A 22341-nucleotide genomic window follows, 5' to 3' on the forward strand; every position below is an offset into this window, starting at 1 on the left:
TCTGAAAATTCGCTTCTTTTGGTATGATGAACAAATTGATGGTTTGTAAATGTTTGGTTATTTGCTGCGGCTAGGGTTTTGCAGATGAGCCCCCTTCTCTCAATGAAACAGTGTGATATATAGTCTCTACGTTTGGGAACAATTCTAGGGTTGGATGGATGTTGTTTAGGTTTGGAAACAAATTGGGAAAATATGCAGCATGCTTTTGTGTAACAGTTTTGGTCTTTGCCATTCTCTTGCAATTTCTGGTCCCTGCTGTAACATAGTGATAGCAGTAAATGTTTTTGCTACTTTTCTTGTCAAATTCTGATGCAGGGCAGCCACATAGAAAGGACAGGGCAAGAGTTTTTGTCTTGTTTTGTGGACCACAAAGTCTTGAGCAGGCCACAAAACTGGTCCATGTGCAGTTGCTCAGACTATTTGCTGTTGTTTATTTGGAATCTCTTCTTTCCTAATTTCTTTTGTGAACCAAAACCAGGTTTTGTGATTTGCAATAGGAATGCTTTTAGGCCCATGATTAATTATGAAATTGTATGAGGCCTTTTGTTGATTGAAAACAAATCCCTTGACAAAATTCTGATTCCTTCATCGAACCCTAATGATGAACTTGTGCATCCTCTTGAAAATTCTTGTTCATGTTCATATTTTTGTGGATTCTAACCATTTCTTTCTCTTGTTTCATGTGTAATGGCATTGGTGGTAAAGCAATAAGAAGTTTGAATGAAGATTGAAGATTGGAAACTTCAAAAGAAGAAGATTGGAGACAAAAATAGAACTTAGCTTTGTCTAACTTTCATGTTTGTAATAATCGTTGAATGGACCTTGAATTTGTTTTTGTAATGAAATTTGAACCATAAATGTAGTGGACTTTTGAATGAATGAAGAATATTGAACGATCTTTGAACTTGAATTTAAATGACGTCTTGATTATTATGAATGAATGATAGAATTTGCATCTGATTAAATCGTTTGAAAACCAATACAACATAGTATTTGAATTCAAAATGAATCGAGACAAGATTACTTGAACCTTACGAATCAATAGTTAACTCTAACGCATTAAGAACTTGCATGAATACTTCCACTAACGAATCTAAATTCAAGTCAACTCCTAGATCTAATTCAAACTCGCACATCAAACAAATAGCATACTGCCTCTTTATGTTCAACATTTGTACCATGGTTCAATAATAATCGCAACATCTTGAGGAAGCCACGAAAAAGAGAACACATAATTCAATGATCATCAATTGGAAAACTCGTCATGCTCTAGCAACACAGGGAGATAAACCTTAATCTCGCGGCTCATTATGTAGAGATAAAAACAGATGAATTAATCTTTATTTGACAAGAACACTGATAAAACCCTAAATTGCACAAATGTCGTCCATTTGAAATCATGCCTTAGTGAATGAATGAATGATATGCAAATGGTTTAATGGAACAAAATGCATGGGGCAAAAATTGGGGTATGACAGATGCCCCTATTTAAGTGTCTTCAAGCCGGAGATATGATGATTGAAATCTTCGTCTCGACGTGATTGAAGGGACTTAAATATAAGAATACACAATTTTTGGCCCTGCAAAGGTGTACATGATATGATATGCATGATGAAAACTAATAGGAAAAGGTGTCTCATGAGACAAACTACCACTAGGGAAACCAAGTAAAAGACAAAGGAATTCCAGGAGGGAATATTGACCGAACAATCCAATTGGAGAAAAGATTGTAACAAAGGGACGTCCAAGCCCGCTAGGGAATGGAACCTAACTCCGTTGGAGAAGAGATTACAAATCCACAGGTGAAAGATAACACACTGATAGAGAAACGAAGGATACACCAACGTTCATTGAAGGCGAACTACCAACTTTTACTGATGGTAAAGAAATTTGAAAATGCAAGAGTGTCTTCATCTGAACACCAATTTTTGTGAAGGTGCAGGAATCTTCACCTGGACATCGACCTTTTACTTGAAGATGCAGGAATCTTGTCATCTGGATACCGACTTTATCTGAAGGTACAGGAATCTTCATCTGGACATCGACTCTCACTTGAGGATGCAGGGATCTTGTCTTCTGAATACCAACTTTATCTGAAGGTACAGGAATCTTCATCTGGACATCGACTCTCACTTGAGGATGCAGGAATCTTGTCATATGAATACCAACTTTTATTGAAGGTACAGGAATCTTCATCTGGACATCGACTCTCACTTGAGGATGCAGGAATCTTGTCATCTGAATACCAATTTTATTGAAGGTACAGGAATCTTCATCTGGACATCGACTGTTGAAGATGCAGGAATCTTGTCATCTGAATACCAACTTTCACTGAAGGTACAGGAATCTTCATCTGGACATCGACTTTTTACCTGAAGATGCAGGAATCTTGTCATCTGGATACCAACTTTTACTGAAGGTACAGGAATCTTCATCTGGACATCGACTTTTTACTTGAAGATGCAGGAATCTTGTCATCTGAATACCAACTTTTACTGAAGGTACAGGAATCTTCATCTAGACATCGACCTTTTACTTGAAGATGCAGGGATCTTGTCATCTGAATACCAACTTTTACTGAAGGTACAGGAATCTTCATCTGGACATCGACCTTTTACTTGAAGATGCAGGGATCTTGTCATCTGAATACCAACTTTCACTGAAGGTACAGGAATCTTCATCTGGACATCGACTGTTGAAGATGCAGGAATCTTGTCATCTGGATACCAACTTTTACTGAAGGCACAGGAATCTTCATCTGGACATCGACTCTCACTTGAGGATGCAGGGATCTCTTCATCAAAGGTGTAAAGTAAATACACTTTTGATCCAAATTTCATTGATTTGAGAGGTCTAAATGATTAGAGACAAAAATCAGTCCAGGAATAAGCTGGAGAGAATCGGTCAACCAAGACTCTTCCTCATGAGGAATAATCTCATCTAAGGATTTATCCTATCCAAAATGGAAAGGAAAGCTAAAAAAACACTCCCACGAGGGATTAACTCAGTGGGGAGTTTTAGAAAGGATATACACTTTTCTGCTTAGGGAAGACGCATATCATTTTGGAGATAGATACAACCTAATGAAGTAGGTCAAAAAGAAACATCGAGAAATGTGTATGCACATGAATAATGTAGGTATGGATGATGTAGCCATGAATGAATGCATGTCATGTATATGCTGACAAAACTGACAAAGATATATGTACTGGCGATGACCGAAATTTCATATCACAATCAAGTACTCGGCGAGCCTCATTGGGGATGACAAAAGTCACTGATGGAGCAAAATTTTGTTATCACACTTGAATCTCTTGATGGGATGGTAACACACATTTGGAACAAAGTTTGTAGTCCAACCTCCTAATATTAATAATCATGAACTCCACCTTGAAAGAGAGGGAAACAAACTTTAGGGATCACTGGGGATCATTCAAATTCAGTGTTCAATTATGGGACATTAAATCACACATCCCAAACCCACTATATGCGAATATCTGCAAACCATGCCATGATGATAGCCTGTTTTGAGCGACCACTCGGCTCTATACTTGGTTATTTAATCATTCCCTTTTGTGTTCACAAACTGAAAGAAAAACCTTTCGTCGTCATTTTAAGAACATGATTACACTTGGAGAGATTTTGTCGAACCCCAACGTAACTGCCCCTGACTGCACGATTTATTAGAAGAAAACATCTTAAGAGGATTATTACAGAAAACCTGGAATCCAAAAATGCCCCAATATCTTTAAACTCTTGGAGAGATTCGTCGAATCTCGACGTGACTGCCCCAGATTGACTGTATTTGGCACAACGGAATCTTCAAACTTCACCCCATAATGGTAAACAAATTGTGAAAGCATCACTTGGGAAAGCAACCTTCCCATGCTTAAAGTCTTCAGGTAACATGCCCCTGGATGTGATCATTCTTTGAAATGATTCTCCAAATTCTCAATAGAGTTTCAGACCTCAAAAGATTAAGTTCAATCATTGATGCTTATATGTAATCTTCCTTAATATCAAGCAATGTTAGCAAGCAAAAAAATGTTTATGTTGAGAATGATAATTCTAATGCAACATTCATGTAAGTCTTGAAGTTTTTATTGAATAGATGCCATAACACTTTGTGAATGAATCACTGGTTAAGATGCGTCATTGATTTTTGAAAGACATCATGCATAAGTGATACCAACACTGATCTTTACACAACTCATGGGAGTCAGAAAACACTATCTTATCAAAGTACGCTTTCGAAATAAACCTTGCTTCAATTAGGACTTTTGAGGGTTGTAACGTGGTTTGGTTCACGGTTTTCAAAAAAAGATTTAAAGGCTCGAAGTTTATTTGTCCCCACCCATTCTCCGTGATGTTCTCCAATCCTACAATCAGTTAATTTAACATGAGCGTTATCCTTTTAAAAGGACTTTGTGACAGTTAAGGAACCAATGAAATTTTTTGAGTAACAGTCACCTCTTTTCCTCATAGTCACACGAATATGTTCTTTTGATTAGGATTTATACTTTGCATTCCTTTCTCGTCACTTTTCGTGTTTGCTTTCCCTAACTTTTGCCTGGACATATTCTTTTGAATGAATTGACGGTCCAGCGGGATGCCCTAATTTTTGCCTAAGTCATTTATTTTCAATTTACTGACTTAGCGGGCTTTTCTCTTTTTTACTTTTTTTTTGAACAAATCGTGTGATCATAAGTCATTTTGACTTGTGGAGAATATTGTGACCGACTCAATCTTTGGTAGATGAGGGATAACCATTTTAGTTGGTCCTTAGGTGTACACTTTTTGAACTTTGAACGCTCATAATTAACTGAAGACTACCCTGCCCCAGGTTAAAATTTTGAGGGTTATTTATTTATTTTTTAGAAAAGAAACTCCTACTTCAAAGCTCAAAAGGGGTTAACAAGGGATTATCTTCCTTATATCTCCAGTGTTTGAGAATTTGAAACAATGCCTTACATCATCAGCAGGGTTTTATTCAAGACTATACAACCAGAAACTTTTTTTCTTTCAATTTCATCATCCTCCCATCAAGAGTTGCAAAGGAAAGTTGGTATCATAATGCAGAAAAAACATTTTATGAGTGAATACGAATGGATTACTTCAAGACAAACATACTTATTGTATTATCATTATCATTCAAAAACAAACAAGTTCTTACACACAAGCAAAGCTTTATCAATCATTAAAGATTACAAAAATAAAAAGCAGAAGTGAACTAATCATCCGAGAAGACTCTCTCCATTTGGACTTGTGTTTTAAGGAACATCCTTAACTTCCAGGCATCCATTAACCATGCCTTCATCCCTACTTAGGCAAATAATCTGAGCATTAGGTCCATGCTTCCTTAAAAAGACACAATACCACTCTTGATCAATTTTTGCACTTCATCTCTTAAAGTAATCATCTCCTTTCGAAGTTCACAAATCTCTTGCTCAATATTTTCCATTTTTCTCTTAGCTCGAGTATTGTACTGATGAGACAACTTGATTTATGAAGACCAAGAGACGGAAAAAACTTTGGATAATTCTTAAAAAGCAAGACCAAACGCAACATGACGCATGATATGCAAAGGCTGGTTTTATTTGACATTCAAGGAACTCAAGATATTGAATTCTTAACATAAAAGCATGAAGAGAGAAAGTAGATCCAAAATTAGATCAAAGCGTCGATCGAGTTATCATCAAAATTAATCATCCATTTTGATGGATTAGGGTTTTCACCCCATCAACACCCAAGATCCATTAAGTTTGATGAAACCTATGATGTTCACAAATAAAGACCTCTAAGTTCCTTGAAAATCAAGTGAAAAACAATTTTTATGGATGCATGAATTTATGATTCACAGGTAGTAGATTTCAAATCAAATAGATAAAGAGAAAGATTTTGATTACTTGGCACAGAGTCTAAGGTTTTTATGTTGGAAAGGTTCTAGACACGGTTCTCAGAGTTACAAACTTCTTTTGAAAACTCAATCATCTAGTAAATAACTTACCATCCAACTACGTTTTCAAATGAAGCCTATTCTGAGTGTGGTTTTCGCACTTACCCACAGTAATAGTTACGTTACGCAAGTTGGGCGCGAAACCACCATTTCCTAAAAGTCATGGTTTAGGGTTTTTCTAAAGGTCCCTAGAGTCGGCGGTCCAAATTGAAAACATCATAGCCCAAGTAAATAACTTACTTAGTCACAGACGTCTTCTCAAAGGACCTACTCCAGGCGGGGTTTTAGTACCTCCCACTTGACACTACGTCAAGCAAGTTTAATACTAGACCACCATCTTATCTTACGTGTCACTCGAGCTCGGGTGTAAAGCTTTTTCTCACATGCGCCAATAATCAAGAGATTTCAACCACAATAATGAGAAATCAAACAAAGATATAATAAATACAATAAAGAAGCAAGTAAATAAAGCTAGCAAATATCACAATAAAACTAAATTAGGGTTGACTCTCTTAGGTGATATCAATCCCCAGCAGAGTCGCCAGCTGTAGCGGCCGGCCAAAAATATTCGAGCGTTTTCACATTCGAAATACAGAGTCGCCACCAAATTTTATTTATCCCAAAAGGGAAGGGAAAATAATGATAAAACCCACAAAGAAAGATAAAAGGGATAAAATAAATATGATAACCAGATTAGGGTTCGGGAGTCGGTTAAGTAAGGGGAAGGTATTAGCACCCCTTACCTCCATCGTACTCGATGGGACCCATTTAGTTATTCTCGTGATCGATTGTTAGCTTATTATTTACTTGCGTTTTATTATTATAAGAAAGAAACAAAATTAAAGTTTTTTATTATCGTGCTCGCCAAGACATTTGTGTCTTGTGCCTACGTATTCCCTAGTGCAATGGGAAAGTCAGAGCAATCGTAGTTCGGGATAAAACTACGAATTTTTATTGTTTGATTTTAATGAACGACGTGTGAATCGCTCTTTTATGAAAAAAAGTGTTGCGAACTAAGTTAAAAGGTTTCTTTATGGAATCAAAGCATTCAAACAAAAGCTTAACGGCCATCGTCTAAATGCTTTAGAGCAACTTGTACAAGTACGTACAACCCCCTCTTGATTCATCCACTATAAACCGAAATCGATTTGATAAAAAACGTTTTGTAGAGAAAGGTGAGACAAATTGAATTTTAAGGGTCTTTAATGGAATCAAAGCATTCAGACAAAAGCTTAACGGCCATCGTCTAAATGCTTTAAAGCAACTTGTACAAGTACGTACAACCCCCTCTTGATTCATCCATTATAGATCAAATTCAATTCGATTATTTTTAAAGAAAACTTTGAAAATTTGAAAATGGGGAAGGAGCATTTTGTTTAAGAAAAGATTTTTGTTTAAGAAAAGACGCTTGGTGTTGACCAATATTTTTTTGTCATGACATGTTTTGAGTATAAAGCGTAACGGGAAAGAAACTTGATGTTGATCAAGCGTTTGAAGTTATTTCGAAAGGTAGATTTTAATCGCGTATTCATTTTTATCTTGATTAGCTAAGAATAAAGTCGAAATATGAATGACTAAAGAGAAACAAACACAAGACAAGCATACACAAGGTGAAAAAACAACAATAAATCAACACAAATAAGGTTTATTTCTAAAAGATTAGTAACTAAGTAGAGAAGAAACCTTTTTAATGATTTTTAAATATATTGAAAGAAATCTAAGCATATATCTAAAATATTTTGGTCTTTTTGAAAATATTTAAATAAAATGAAATAAGAAAATGTTTTGTTATTTTTAATGAAAAAAAAGAAGAAGACTGAATCTCTCTTTTAATTTTACAATAAACATTAAAGAGAAGAAGATGAGCAAATATTGGGCCAAAGGGGGGTTTGAGACTCAAATGGAAGTGTGAAGAAGGCCCATGGGGAGAGCAAACCAAAAAAAAGAAACAAGCAAACAGGGACGGTCCGGGTTGAACCGGATCCGGTGCCCTCTAACCAGAGCAAAACCGGGTTTTGAAAGCCCTAGAACAGAAATACGTTCATATTCGTACTCTCAAATTCTCTCTCGATTCTCACCATTCTCTGATACGACAACAATACATAAACCTTCGATTTCACCTCTCTCACGGTCTGCTCTCCCGATTTCGGATCAACCATGAATGAACATAATACAATAGCAACAAAACACATTGAACCCTTATCCCGAACAAACCCAATACCCCCAATCCATGAAGATTCAAAGATTACAGAGATATTACATGATGTTGCAAGCATGAAACGAAAAGAAAAATAAAGGTAAATACTCTTTACTCTGCTCGAGTCTTCTTTCCGAGCTTCTGAGCCTGATTTCGGTGCGTGGTTTGCTGTGTTGACTGATTCCCGCTGTTAATTTGCGGTTTGTGGGTTTCAGCCTGGGTGAATCGCTGTGGTGTTATAGTGATCCATGTTTGTTATTGAGTTGAACGCGACGGAGTAAAGGGGTTTCAGTGTGGAACGATTTGCGATGAGGATGATGATGAGACAGTTATGAGTCGGGTGAGATCTTTCTAGTTCTTTCTGAGTTCTTTAATCTCTTCCTCTCTCAATATTCTGAAGGGTTTGTGTAATGGAAGATGATGATGGTTAGGGTGTTATATGAACTGAATATTGTGTGAACTGAGTATTGTGTGAACTGAGTATTGTGTTCTGAAAATTCGCTTCTTTTGGTATGATGAACAAATTGATGGTTTGTAAATGTTTGGTTATTTGCTGCGGCTAGGGTTTTGCAGATGAGCCCCCTTCTCTCAATGAAACAGTGTGATATATAGTCTCTACGTTTGGGAACAATTCTAGGGTTGGATGGATGTTGTTTAGGTTTGGAAACAAATTGGGAAAATATGCAGCATGCTTTTGTGTAACAGTTTTGGTCTTTGCCATTCTCTTGCAATTTCTGGTCCCTGCTGTAACATAGTGATAGCAGTAAATGTTTTTGCTATTTTTCTTGTCAAATTCTGATGCAGGGCAGCCACATAGAAAGGACAGGGCAAGAGTTTTTGTCTTGTTTTGTGTACCACAAAGTCTTGAGCAGGCCACAAAACTGGTCCATGTGCAGTTGCTCAGACTATTTGCTGTTGTTTATTTGGAATCTCTTCTTTCCTAATTTCTTTTGTGAACCAAAACCAGGTTTTGTGATTTGCAATAGGAATGCTTTTAGGCCCATGATTAATTATGAAATTGTATGAGGCCTTTTGTTGATTGAAAACAAATCCCTTGACAAAATTCTGATTCCTTCATCGAACCCTAATGATGAACTTGTGCATCCTCTTGAAAATTCTTGTTCATGTTCATATTTTTGTGGATTCTAACCATTTCTTTCTCTTGTTTCATGTGTAATGGCATTGGTGGTAAAGCAATAAGAAGTTTGAATGAAGATTGAAGATTGGAAACTTCAAAAGAAGAAGATTGGAGACAAAAATAGAACTTAGCTTTGTCTAACTTTCATGTTTGTAATAATCGTTGAATGGACCTTGAATTTGTTTTTGTAATGAAATTTGAACCAAAAATGTAGTGGACTTTTGAATGAATGAAGAATATTGAACGATCTTTGAACTTGAATTTAAATGACGTCTTGATTATTATGAATGAATGATAGAATTTGCATCTGATTAAATCGTTTGAAAACCAATACAACATAGTATTTGAATTCAAAATGAATCGAGACAAGATTACTTGAACCTTACGAATCAATAGTTAACTCTAACGCATTAAGAACTTGCATGAATACTTCCACTAACGAATCTAAATTCAAGTCAACTCCTAGATCTAATTCAAACTCGCACATCAAACAAATAGCATACTGCCTCTTTATGTTCAACATTTGTACCATGGTTCAATAATAATCGCAACATCTTGAGGAAGCCACGAAAAAGAGAACACATAATTCAATGATCATCAATTGGAAAACTCGTCATGCTCTAGCAACACAGGGAGATAAACCTTAATCTCGCGGCTCATTATGTAGAGATAAAAACAGATGAATTAATCTTTATTTGACAAGAACACTGATAAAACCCTAAATTGCACAAATGTCGTCCATTTGAAATCATGCCTTAGTGAATGAATGAATGATATGCAAATGGTTTAATGGAACAAAATGCATGGGGCAAAAATTGGGGTATGACACACCTCTTTTAGAATATGTTGTGTCGAACTTCATTCCAGGGGAAGTGAATGAGAACATTGCGTTGTATGTTCGTATGTTAGCCTGGTAGTTTTTACTATCTGAATATGTGTTATTAAATAGAAGATCTTGCAACACCTGTGGAGGTTGCTCAAGGAACGAAAGAACAATTTTTCCTCCACGGCAACAACGATAAAAGCGAGGAGTTGCTATAATTTTGTGTCTATTCACTTTTTCTTGGTACCACATACATGCTTGGCAGTGTGCGCATTCATAACTTTGGTCGCCAATATCGTAATATTCTGAAAGAAGAAACCACAATACTGAATATGTCTATTAACAGAAGAAGTGTACATCATTTGGTTATCAGTGTATGATATGGAAATACCTTGAAGATGGGCCTCCTGTAATTGTGCCGGGTCTGAATCTTCGTCAGAGCCGGAACTATTAGAAGAATTTAAATTATTGTCAGAGTTGGAGTCATCATTGTCTTCATAATGAGATTCAACAGACACATTAAGATTTGAGGTAGATGGATGATCCATGGACTGACTTGACATATTATAATTTGAAGTAGATGCATGATCCATGTTCTGACTTTGACTAACAATGTTGTTCGTATTTTGAACCCTACTAACTTCAGTATTGAACAAATTTCTCAATCTTTTTCTGTTATCCAAGATTATTTTCCTTCTCTTTCTAGCCATAGCCGTTTCAATAGTGGTTTCATATGTTACAGAAGATGTAAAATTATGATTTAAATGGGAAGTGAGGTTGCTTGATCTGACACGGTTTCGATAATCCCTCTTTGCTTTAAGAATAAGCTTTCTCCTCTTTCTTGCAATGGATGTTTGAGGAGCAGTGTTTTTAACAACATCTGTTTCCATCACAAACACAAAAGTAGGATGAATAATAATACTACAAATAAGATTGATTTGTATAGATTTATGCACACAATATGAGATGTATAGCATGCTACTTCATGATTTTGAATACTAAAAGTTTACAGTTTCTAATTGAAGGGGAATTGGTGGGTTCAAATGTCATGAATGCAGTATTGATTTTAATTTTTCTTTCATACTTGAATATATATGAAATTGGAACTGAATATGAATAGAATGATGGTTATAGATTTAAATTACTACTTATCCCTCCCTTATAACTGTTGTGTGTGTTAAATGTATTTAATTTAATCTATACAGGTTATTTATAATATTTTATTTGATGGATGTGTTACTCTTTTAAAAAGACTTTAAGTCAAAACTAATATTATAAGTAAATAGAAACTGAACAGTTAACCCACTTTCTGCATGTACCAAGTACTTGTTTCCTATTGCACTGAATAGAAGTTTAGCATTGCAACTGCCTGCGGTTAGGGTTCCGACAATGGCATCTTCACACGGTGGTCCTTCTGTGCGTATTCCCTCTGATGATGAAAATGATTTCAGGTATGAGTAGATAATTTTATTTCACCATTGCTTTGCGGTAGAAAATAGGGTATACCGGTATACAAAATATGGTAGTGTGGTAATAACACTTAACAACATTTAGTGATGGGTGTAGTATCAATATAGCGCAATGTTGTATTATGTGTGGTATTTGTCAAGAAATCAAATGTGACTGAATGACTATTGTTGGTTTTTATTGTTGGATTTCATATCCCGTCGTTGCTCGGCATATGACTATTGCTTAGTAAAGAATGCTTCATATGCGGTTTGTTTTTAATCCATATTTGATGTTGGAACAGCGATGATCAGGCAATGGAAATCATAGAAGATTTGGTAAAGGAAACAGGGTACGGTCCTAAGGTGGAAAGAAAACGCAGGAATAAACAGCGCAATGTCACTGCTGATCGTGTTGTGACGAATGTTGATGTTGTCGCACAAAATAGCGCAATAGTTAAAAGCAATCCCAATGCAGGACCTGTAAAGATAAAAGAGGAATCAACAGACATTGACACAAATGAAATCAAAGTTTCTGAAGTTGGTGAACCAAGTGGATCAAAAGAGGGTAAGAAACAAAAGGGTAAAGTGGTGAAAAAAGCAAAGGTCGGTACAGACATTACTGTAGACAGTTCTACAGGGGCTCAAAAATTTTTCTGGAACACCCATGTTACAAATGCTAAATCTACACAGCAGAATGTAATGGTAAGGAGATATTTGAATATTTGCAGCATGTTATTGAAAATGTAAATAGTATATATCGTTAATAGTTACCTTATTTCTTGTATGCAGCATTTCCCTAAGGAAATCGCCAAAAGATGCCTCCGTCGCTTTCAAGATGAAATCAACCTGCTGGATGTGAGGACGAAGAACATTGTTACCTGTCAGGTTCACAAAGCTAACAGAAAAGGAATACCCCAGCCATATGAAAAGTACATGGCCCTGGGATGGTACGAATTCGCCAAATCTCTTAACCTGCGTAATGGGGATACAATAGCGTGGAGTATGCTGCGATTCTCTCCGTATATCTATGTGAAGGTTGAAAGACAATGAAGAAACTGCTGCTATTTGCAAACCGTGTACTATACCCGAATTTTAATGGTTACATTATATGTTGGGAATGTTATTTTGGTACATTGTGTTATATATATTCTGCTACATGTTATTTTGTAAGCACTTTATCCAAAATGTGAACACAGTAATATTGTGACCACTGGAAGATCTAATCTATAATCGTTTTCGGGACAAATTTTTTAAGTTCTCCTATTATATTCTATTAATCCGCTCTGATATGCTGTTAGTTAAAATGAAATCTGTCCCATAATATTGTATCAACATTATAGTAAGATCAGACATAAAATTATTTATTGATAGTTAACATAGTCAAATGTTAAAAGTCCTGGTGTTTGTTTGTGAGACACAATCCATGTTTTAGTTTACAATGTAATGACAGAAAACTTAAATTCTGTTAATCCAAACAAACCGTTCTTTGCAACATCATTATTGTAACTAACATTAAAAATAATAAAAAAGGAGCACCCCATTATAAGAGGTATAGTTAAAACGGAATGTTTGATATATGATCAAAAAGAATCAAAATAATTAATAATAGTATATATAATATGTAGTTCAATTTGAATCATTTGAATATAATAAGCCAAAGAAACCATTGATAATTCTTAAATCAAATTGAACATAACAGAAGCACATAGCCAGTATTCATGCACTAATTATTACAGAAAATGAAATCACACACATGATTAAAAGCAAAGGAAACTAACATTCAGTTTTTATAACAAACACCTAAGCAAAACACACACAAAATAAAAATATTCCTAATCAACCTTCTCCATTTTAATTATCTTCTTCAGCTTGTTTGATGACAGTTCCCCATCAATAGATTCACTTGATGCAGCAGGAAGATGTCTCTTACCACCAGGTGTGACAGCATCCGGCTTGTGTTCAGATGTAATTTCCAGGTCCTGCAATGCCACGATGAAGACTATTAGTTAGGAATATTGATATAAATGTAAGTCGGTAAGTGTTAGTAATATTGATCTAAATGTAAGTAGGTAAGTGTGTTGCAGTGAGACTTACTGTAACCAATTCACAGTCTTCATTGGCATCTGTTTTAGCTTCATCAACACTCTCTTTAATCTATATATTGTTAAACACAGTTTTCAATATAACATAATCACAGGAAAAGCAAAAAAATGCATACACAGTTTAAAATTTCTACCTCCAGAGTATCAGGTACGACAGTTTGGATTGGAATAGGTTCCTTGAGAATTTACCAAAGAAAAACAAAATCAGGCCAAAAATTGTTATAATATGAAGTCCTCTTTTATAAAACAAATGTCAGTTTATTAGAGCTGACCTCATATGTTCCCCATTTTTCCTTAAGTTGCTGGATAATAGGATCATTTTTTACAATCATAACGACGGAACAGTTCTTCCAGCGTGGATGCCACTTAACCTTCATAGCCATTTCCAACTTCAACAACTGATCAAGTGCTAACGGAAAGTCCAATGGATCAGTAATTCCAGCCTATTTAAACAACTGGCCATATTAGTGTACACAGAGTATTGAAAAGTACATTCTAATTCGTCTGCACAATATAAATATAACCTGAATCATAGTGTTACGAAGTTGCGATGCAGATAAACCCAACAGCATTTCACATTCTCTGTTCCAGAAGACAAAATTGCAGCTTTGGCCCCCGTGAGTAACCTCAATTTCAATCTTATACCTGAACATCATAAGAAGTCGTTCCGTTAAAAAAGCCGACAACATAGAAACATAAAAAACATGATAGAAACAACATCTATTAGGTGAGAACAACTAAAACCTAAGGACTTCAGCCATGGTTTCATGACCAGCTTCACACTCAAAGGGGGGGCTGTCCCCGCGCGCTATAGATTGACACATATGGCAGGCACGATAGAACCATCCAAACGGAGATGCTACTAATAATTTTGTTGTAGCGACAGTAGCGCAAAATGTAACCTGGACAAATAGCCGCCAAAATCAGAAACATGTGACACACTAAACAATGAGGTTATAATTACGATAATATAGGAAAATAGAAAGACATACATCCGTAAGTTGAATAATCTCAGCAATAGGCAAGACAACAGCCTTTGAGAACAATTTTTGCACAGGAGTGAGCTGTTGATTTTCAGAACTTTGGGAGGAATATTGGGAATTCCCTCCAAGTTGGTCAGACAGGGTTACCTTGCTCTCCTCAGGCATTCTGCAGAGCATGGATCATTATCAAATTCATACATGAAAAAAATAATTGCATAAAATGGATGACACTATCAACATACCTATCAATAAAGTCTTTCATGATCGGAAAATCAGCATCAACACATAAAAGGGTCACATTGTAGGTGTTTGTCACAGACAGAGGATACTTTCCTGCAAATTCAAATTACACCTTGTCAATATATTTATCACAGATTTTTTTGATTTAGTATTAATTTAAAAAATAAGTCATGGAATAACCTTCTTCCTTCACTTTGGCATACTGAAGCAACACAACTGTAGGTAGTGATGCAGCAACCCTAACTTTGTTAAACTTGATGAACTGATCCGCGTATGATTCCCACAGAGTACAGTTCAACATGTTGTTGCTAAACCATGATCACAACACATTAAGATATATAACATGATTCAAATATGAGGCAGTTTAATGTATAAAAAAACAAACCTGTGATCACGCAACATCATGCTAATTTGCTGCTTCTTTGCACCTGACTCAGTCTGCGCATAACCAATACTATCCACCATTCCAACGACATCTGAAATAAATTTATTAATTTCACACGGCTATAATGCATCAAAACATGAGACAATAAAAAAACCAAAAACCATACTCACGAATCAGAACATGTTTGTCAAACCTCCCTGTTATGATGTCTGAAAAACTTGTAAATAAAATCGATTTCGGGGGTATCTCATGTTTGTCTTCATCAAGAACAGACGTTCCAGCAGTAAACTTTATCATATATCTGTGTCCCGATGCCCTGAAGGCCAGAACATAAGGCACCACCTTAAAATTAGATACAGTATAAGTATGGCCTAATAAGCATTTTTCGGTGAAAACCGACACATGTGGTGCTGGAACAACAGCATGAATATCATCTCCCTGCAGCAGAAACCAACAAATGATTCAAACTATACAAACATAGGTAAATGATAAACATACTGAAACATAAACAGGGTAATCACCAATTTGTCAACAAAGATCATTTCAAAATGTTCCTTGCTGTTGGAGACAACTTTCCATCGGTGGTGAATCCTAACAACAATCTTCCAAAGCTCTTTTCCATCATTGATCTCTGCTATTCTCTCAACAGGCCTTGACATGATAATGCAAATTCACACTGCACTGAATGATTACCGCAGAAGTTAGCAAGCATGGAAAGAGAAGAATGAAATCACTGATGAATAGGCAAGCCATTTAAACACATAATTACTGCAATTGTGCAGTTTGGAACGTGGAGAGGCACAGAGTAATGGTCCTTACATAACTGCAGCAACATGAGAAGCTGTGAGGGTGAAACTTCCACAGCCATAACTGCCGCAGCCCACCATGCAGTTGAAGGATCAAAAATTCTGTAGTAACCACCAAAGCTGATGTGGATCATTGAGAGAAGAGTTGCTGATGTGGATAGCCTAAGAAAGTCTCAAATGGTAGACTTTTCTTATATGATAGATTTTTTGATCTTATAAAAAAATAAAAAGAAATAAAATGAACGACTATGTCTTAACAAATAACTTTCTTATAACATTGATTAATAATGTTCAAGAGAAATCAACCAATGGTTCATGCACCATTACAAAAGGTCTCAGGTAAGGAAATTTTTTTACCCACCTCCCTACTTTCTTGGTCATCTCTGGTGAAAAACCCAAAATACCCCTAATTTCGGAAATGCATTTCCGAAATATTTTTTTTCAAAATTTGTCTTATTTCGGAAATGCACTGTCGAAAACACGAAAAAAAGGTGTTTTCGGAGATGTATTTCCGAAAACACCCCTTTTTGGGAGAGGGATGTCTTCGGAGATGCATATCTGAAATATTCCAAAACCAAATTGGTTTCGGATATACACTTCCGAAAAAATTCAATAATTATTAAAAAATTAAAATCAAGGTGAATCAATACCATTAATAGGTATAAAATCAAGGTGAATCAATAAAATGAAGGTGAATCAATAAAATCAAGGCGAATCAAAATTTCCTAAACAATTTTAAAGTTAAAAATTATTTTACTAACTTATATAAATCAAAAACATTTTAATTTCATAAGTAAATTTTGAATTATATATAATTAAATATAAATTTTATTCATTAAATAAAATTAAGAAAAAATCTTTTTTTAATTTTTTTAAACTAAATAAAAAATTATAACTCATTTTTAATTATGAATCAGAATAGAAATATAATATATAATAATAATTATTAATTTTGTAAGTGAAATATATAAATATATAATAATTATTATATAAATATATAAATATATAATAATTATTATAAATTAAAACACTCATTTTTTTAATTTTTATAATTATTATATAAATATATAAATATATTTATAATTAATATATAATAATTATTATATAAATATATAAATGTATAATAATTTTTATAAATATATAATAATTATTATAATTATTATATAAATATATAAATTAAAACACTCATTTTTTTAAATTTTTTTGTAAATATATAAATATATAATAATTATTATAAATATATAAATAAAAAATTATAACTCTTTTTTTTTTAATTTAAATTATTTTAAATTTTAAAATATGAATCAGAATAGAAATATATAATAATTATTATTCATAATAATTATTATTCATTACTTATAAATTATATCAAATTTATGATATGTGAATTAATTTTAATCCTAAAATTTTTAATTTTTGGGATTTTTAATTTTTTTTGTTTTTTCGGAGATGCATCTCCGAATTAATCAAAATTCCAATTTTTGGGATTTTTTCAGAAGTGCACTTCCGAAATCTGTAAAAATTTAGAAAAAAAATATTTCGAAAATGCATTTCCGAAGCAGGGGTAAAGTGGGGTTTTCGCATGGGGTGACCCCTATAGGGAGGTGGGTAAAGAAAAAACCCTCATGTAATTATTAACGCCTAACTTGGCGTACAAGAGTTTTTTTTTTTTTACGGACATGTACAAAAGTTTTATTATGTGAAATTTTGGTCAGATAGATACTCTCTCCGTTTTTTATTATAAGTCGTTTTGAAAAAAAAAATTGTATTTAAATATAAGTCATTCCAATGAATAACTAATACTATTTTTCCTATTATATCCTTAAATATTTATTATTCTCTCTCCTTTCAATTATATAAATTTATCTTCCACGTGTCATTCATGAAGGATAATTTTGTAAAAATCTTCATAATTTCTTATTTTCATACAACAATTATTATTTTTCTTAATTTGTGTGAAAAGTCTAAAACGACTTATAATAAAAAAGGAAGGGAGTAATTTCTAATTAGTTTCAAGAGGTTAGAATAATAATGAAATTTGTTAACACAGAAAAACAATTTCGTTCTGCGTAGTTTATTAAAAATTGAAAAGGCCAAATTTATAGACTTAGCAATACAACTGACTACCTAAAATGTAAGAAAACTGACTCACACTAACAGCACATCCTAGAAAATAGAAAACTGACTCACACACACTAACAGCACATCCTAAATGTGAGCAAGAAAATAGGAATTGAAAGCAACACTAATTAATTAAAAGAAACTCACAGTGAAATAATTCTAAATTCAAACATGACTTATTCAACAATTCCCCCCCTAAAACTGCATGCTCCTTGCAGCAGTTTATCTCAGACCCATCAAGCATTCCTAGAGCACTTAACAGATGTTAGAATTCTTCAACTTTAAGTGGCTTTGTCATGATGTCTGCTAGTTGATCTCTTGTAGTGCAGTAATTCAGCTCAATAACACCATCATTAATTACATAGATTTCTCAAAAAATGAAACCGGACATCAATATGTTTACTTCTTCCATGCAAAACTGGGTTTTACCACAGTAGCTCCTTCTTGACAATGACTTAGATGTTTCAAAATTCTTCTCAGCCAAACACATTGACAAGCACATAACGCAACTGCTATAAACTCCTCTTTTGTTGTGGATAAGCTAACAACCGGTTGTTTCTTTGACACCCACGAAATCACACCACCTCCCAGCAAGAACGCATAACCCGAGGTGCTCTTCCTATCATCAAGGTCTCCTGCATAATCACTGTCGGTATAAGCAATTAATTCTTCATTTCCTCCAACCTTATAGAAAATTCCCAGATTTTGGGTGCCTTGTAGATATCTCAAAATTCGCTTTGCTGCAAGGAAATGACTCTTCTTTGGCTCTTCCATAAAGCGACTTATCAAACTGACAGAGTACGCAATATCCGGTCTTGTAGCTGTGAGGTACATAAGACCTCCCACAAGTTGTTTGAATAGAGTCGTATCAACCTTCACTCCTTTGTCTTCTTTTAGTAACATGCTGCCTGGAACAATAAGACTCTTCACGGGATTACAATTAGACATGTCAAATTTGTTTAACATATTCTTAATATATTTCTTTTTCCCAACGAAGATACCATTGCAACCTTGCAAAACTTCAATGCCCAAAAAATATCTCATCTTGCGTAAGTCAGTCATTGCAAATTCTTTCATCATCATAGTTTTGAACTCTTGAAACATTGGCATATCATTACCGTTATATATAAGATCATCTACATAAACACACACAATTAAAATTTCACCTTTCTCTTTCGTCTTCATAAATAAAGTGTGTTCATGTGGATATTTCATAAACTCATTGGCTGCAAGATGAGATTCCAACTTGATGTACCAGGCCCTAGGAGCCTGCTTAAGGCCATACAAGGCCTTCTTAAGCTTGTATACTTGATGCTCACTTCCTTGAAATACATAACCTGGTAGCTGCTCTAGGTAGACATTTTTCGTTGATTGCTCCATGTAAGAAAGTTGATTTAATATCAAGTTGATGAATACCCCACTGTTTTGTAGTTACCAATGCAACAACAGTTCTGATGGTTTCAAGACGAGCGACCGGCGTAAATATCTCACTATAATCTATGCCTTCCTCTTGAGTGTAGCCTTTTGCTACGAGTCTAGCCTTGAATTTTTCAATCTACCATGTCTCCTTCAGCTTAGTTTTGAAAATCCATTTGACTCCTACAACTTTGCAATTTGGTGGTGGATCAATTAGCTCCCATGTATCATTCCTTTGAATTGCTTGAATTTCAGCATCCATTGCATCCCTCCAATGCTGAATTTTTTATACTTGTTTATATGTAACTGGATTTGATCCTGCAAACATGGCGAAATCCATTGCATCTTCCTCAGTTAAATCATCACCACTGACATAATCTCTCATCCATATTGGTGGTCTTCTAGTCCTCCCTTCAGCTGGATTTTTTGAAGCTCTTGAAATGGTGGAAACCAACCTATTTGAAGTTTAGTTTGGAGCTGCATCACTTGTAGTTGTTGTTGTATCATTAGAATTTTTTTGGATTATCTCCTCATATTCTTGACTAGATTCTTCCAAAGGATTCAACTCATTTGTATCTAGTGTAAAGCTTGTTTTTTCTTCACCCCGATCCCAGGCAGCACCCTCCTGGAATTTAACATCTCTACTGATCCAAATTTTCTTCTTGATTGGATCATAAAGTTTGTAGGCCTTAGACTCCTCACTTACACCCAACAACACACATTTGATACTTTTATCATCAAGTTTGCTCCTTTTTTGATCAGGTACATGAACATATCCAATGTTGCCAAAGATTCTAAAATATGAAACAGATGGCTCAATTCCACTCCATGCTTCCACTGGTGTGACATTCTTGACAGCAAGAGTCGGGCTTCTATTTAAAATATGAATCACCCATTTTACAGCTTTTGGCCAAAAAGATCTTTTTTCTCCAAAACACTACGAATCATATTTATAATAGTTTGATTTTTTCTCCCAGCTACGCCATTTTTGTTGTGGCGTCAGGCGTGTATGAAGCAGTAAGTTTCCTTTCAATACCGTGTTTACTGCAAAATTTAGCAAACTCTTTAGAAAGATACTCTCCCCCTCAATCGGTACGCAATATTTGAATGGAAGCACCAACTTGTTTTTCAACTAATGTCTTAAACTCTTTAAATACACGAAAAGTTTCATCTTTCTCCATAAGAAAATATACCCATACTTTCCTACTTAAATCATCAATGAAAGTGAGTATGTAACTTTTATTTCTATTGGGTGTAGGATTGATAGGACCACAAATATCAGAGTGAATTAACTGCAACAACTGAGATGCCCGCCAATTACTTTGTCGTGGAAAAGGATCTCGTTGATGTTTCCCTTTGAGGCAATGTTCACAAAGTTGAGATATTGGTTTAAAGGAGGGAAACCCTTTCACCATATCATGCTCCATTAAATTTTTTAGTCCACTATAGCTCAAGTGACCATAACGAGAGTGCCATACTTGAGTTGGTGGCACAGAACTGACCTGAAAGCAGGATTGGGATACTCCAGATTTTACACTAATAGCAAACATACAATTAGTGGTCATGAATGTTTCAAAAATAAGGCCATTTTCTTTAAACACTCAACACTTGTTTTGCTTCATTTCAACTGTTAACCCTCTTTCCAGAAGTTGCCCCATACTAAATAAATTAGTTTTCAGCTCAGGCACATAAAATACATCATTTAGGAAATGCACGATTCTGTTTATGAAAAGTTTGACCATACCTTTCTCACTGACCTTTATAGCATAATTATTCCCTAATTTCACTTCATCGGGAAAAATTTCATCAATGGAGGAGAACCAATCCTTTCTTCCTGTCATGTAGTTGATGCAGCCTGAATCGATGAACCACATGTCTTGTGTATTTGATTTTTCATGTGATGAAAGTTGTGCCATGAGTAAAACTGCTTCCTCATTGGTCTCAGCATAATTTGCAAAGATGTCCTGTGGTTTCTTTGGGAATTCATACTGAAAATGTCCAAACTCATGACAATAATAACATTCCACTGCTGCCTTGTCTACACGTTGTCTACCTCCTCTGCCTCTTCCTCGAGCAAATCCACTCTGAAAACCACCTCTTCCACGGCCATGACCAGTATTTGTCTCATGTCAAGTTACTTTTAACACTTGCTCTTCATGTGAATTGTGCCCATTCATTTGTTGTTCATGTACCAACAAACTACTTTGGAGTTCATCTACCGTCATGGAATCCAAAACATGAGATTCTTCTATAGAATTCACTATATAATCATACCTGGAGGTCATTGAGTGAAGAACTTTTTCGACAACGGTAAGATCCGACATTTGTTCACCATACATTCGCATCTTATTTGCAATAGTGAGAGTTCTACCAAAATAGTTATTAACTGATTCTCCATTCTTCATCTGTAAAATCTCCCAATCACGTCGTAAGGCTTGAAGCTATGCTCGCTTCACTCTAGCGGTGCCTTGATATTTCTTTTTTAAGGAATCTCATATCTCTTTCGATGTCTCCTTTTTTAAGATTGTTTCAAGCACAGATTGATCAATTGCTTGAAAGAGGTAATTCTTTACCTTCAAATCTTTTAGCTTAAGCTGGTTCACTATTTTCTTCTCGTTCTCTGTTAGTACAGCACCCTCAGCATGTTGAGGAATCCCTGGATCTATAAGATTCCAATACTCCTTTGACTTTAAAAAATTCCCCATGAGCATTACCCAATGATCGTA

At 34.9% G+C, this 22341-nt stretch overlaps 2 protein-coding genes across 2 annotated transcripts; both read right to left on the bottom strand.

Moving 5' to 3' along the window:
- Positions 1-14401: 14401 nt before the first annotated feature.
- LOC131615891 (uncharacterized) lies at positions 14402-15612 on the bottom strand. The gene is made up of 5 exons (XM_058887110.1): positions 15273-15612; positions 15068-15195; positions 14890-14980; positions 14657-14813; positions 14402-14566 (listed from the first exon to the last, which is right to left on the bottom strand). The coding sequence occupies exons 1-5, from the start codon at positions 15350-15352 to the stop codon at positions 14402-14404; spliced, it is 621 nt and encodes a 206-aa protein (XP_058743093.1). The 5' UTR covers positions 15353-15612.
- Positions 15613-18598: 2986 nt separating this feature from the next.
- LOC131615975 (uncharacterized mitochondrial protein AtMg00810-like) lies at positions 18599-19579 on the bottom strand. The gene has a single exon (XM_058887208.1). It carries the CDS (start codon positions 19577-19579, stop codon positions 18599-18601), a length of 981 nt encoding a protein of 326 aa, XP_058743191.1.
- Positions 19580-22341: the final 2762 nt, after the last annotated feature.

The sequence above is a fragment of the Vicia villosa genome, linkage group LG1, assembly GCF_029867415.1.
Source record: "Vicia villosa cultivar HV-30 ecotype Madison, WI linkage group LG1, Vvil1.0, whole genome shotgun sequence".
Lineage (NCBI taxonomy): Eukaryota > Viridiplantae > Streptophyta > Magnoliopsida > Fabales > Fabaceae > Vicia > Vicia villosa.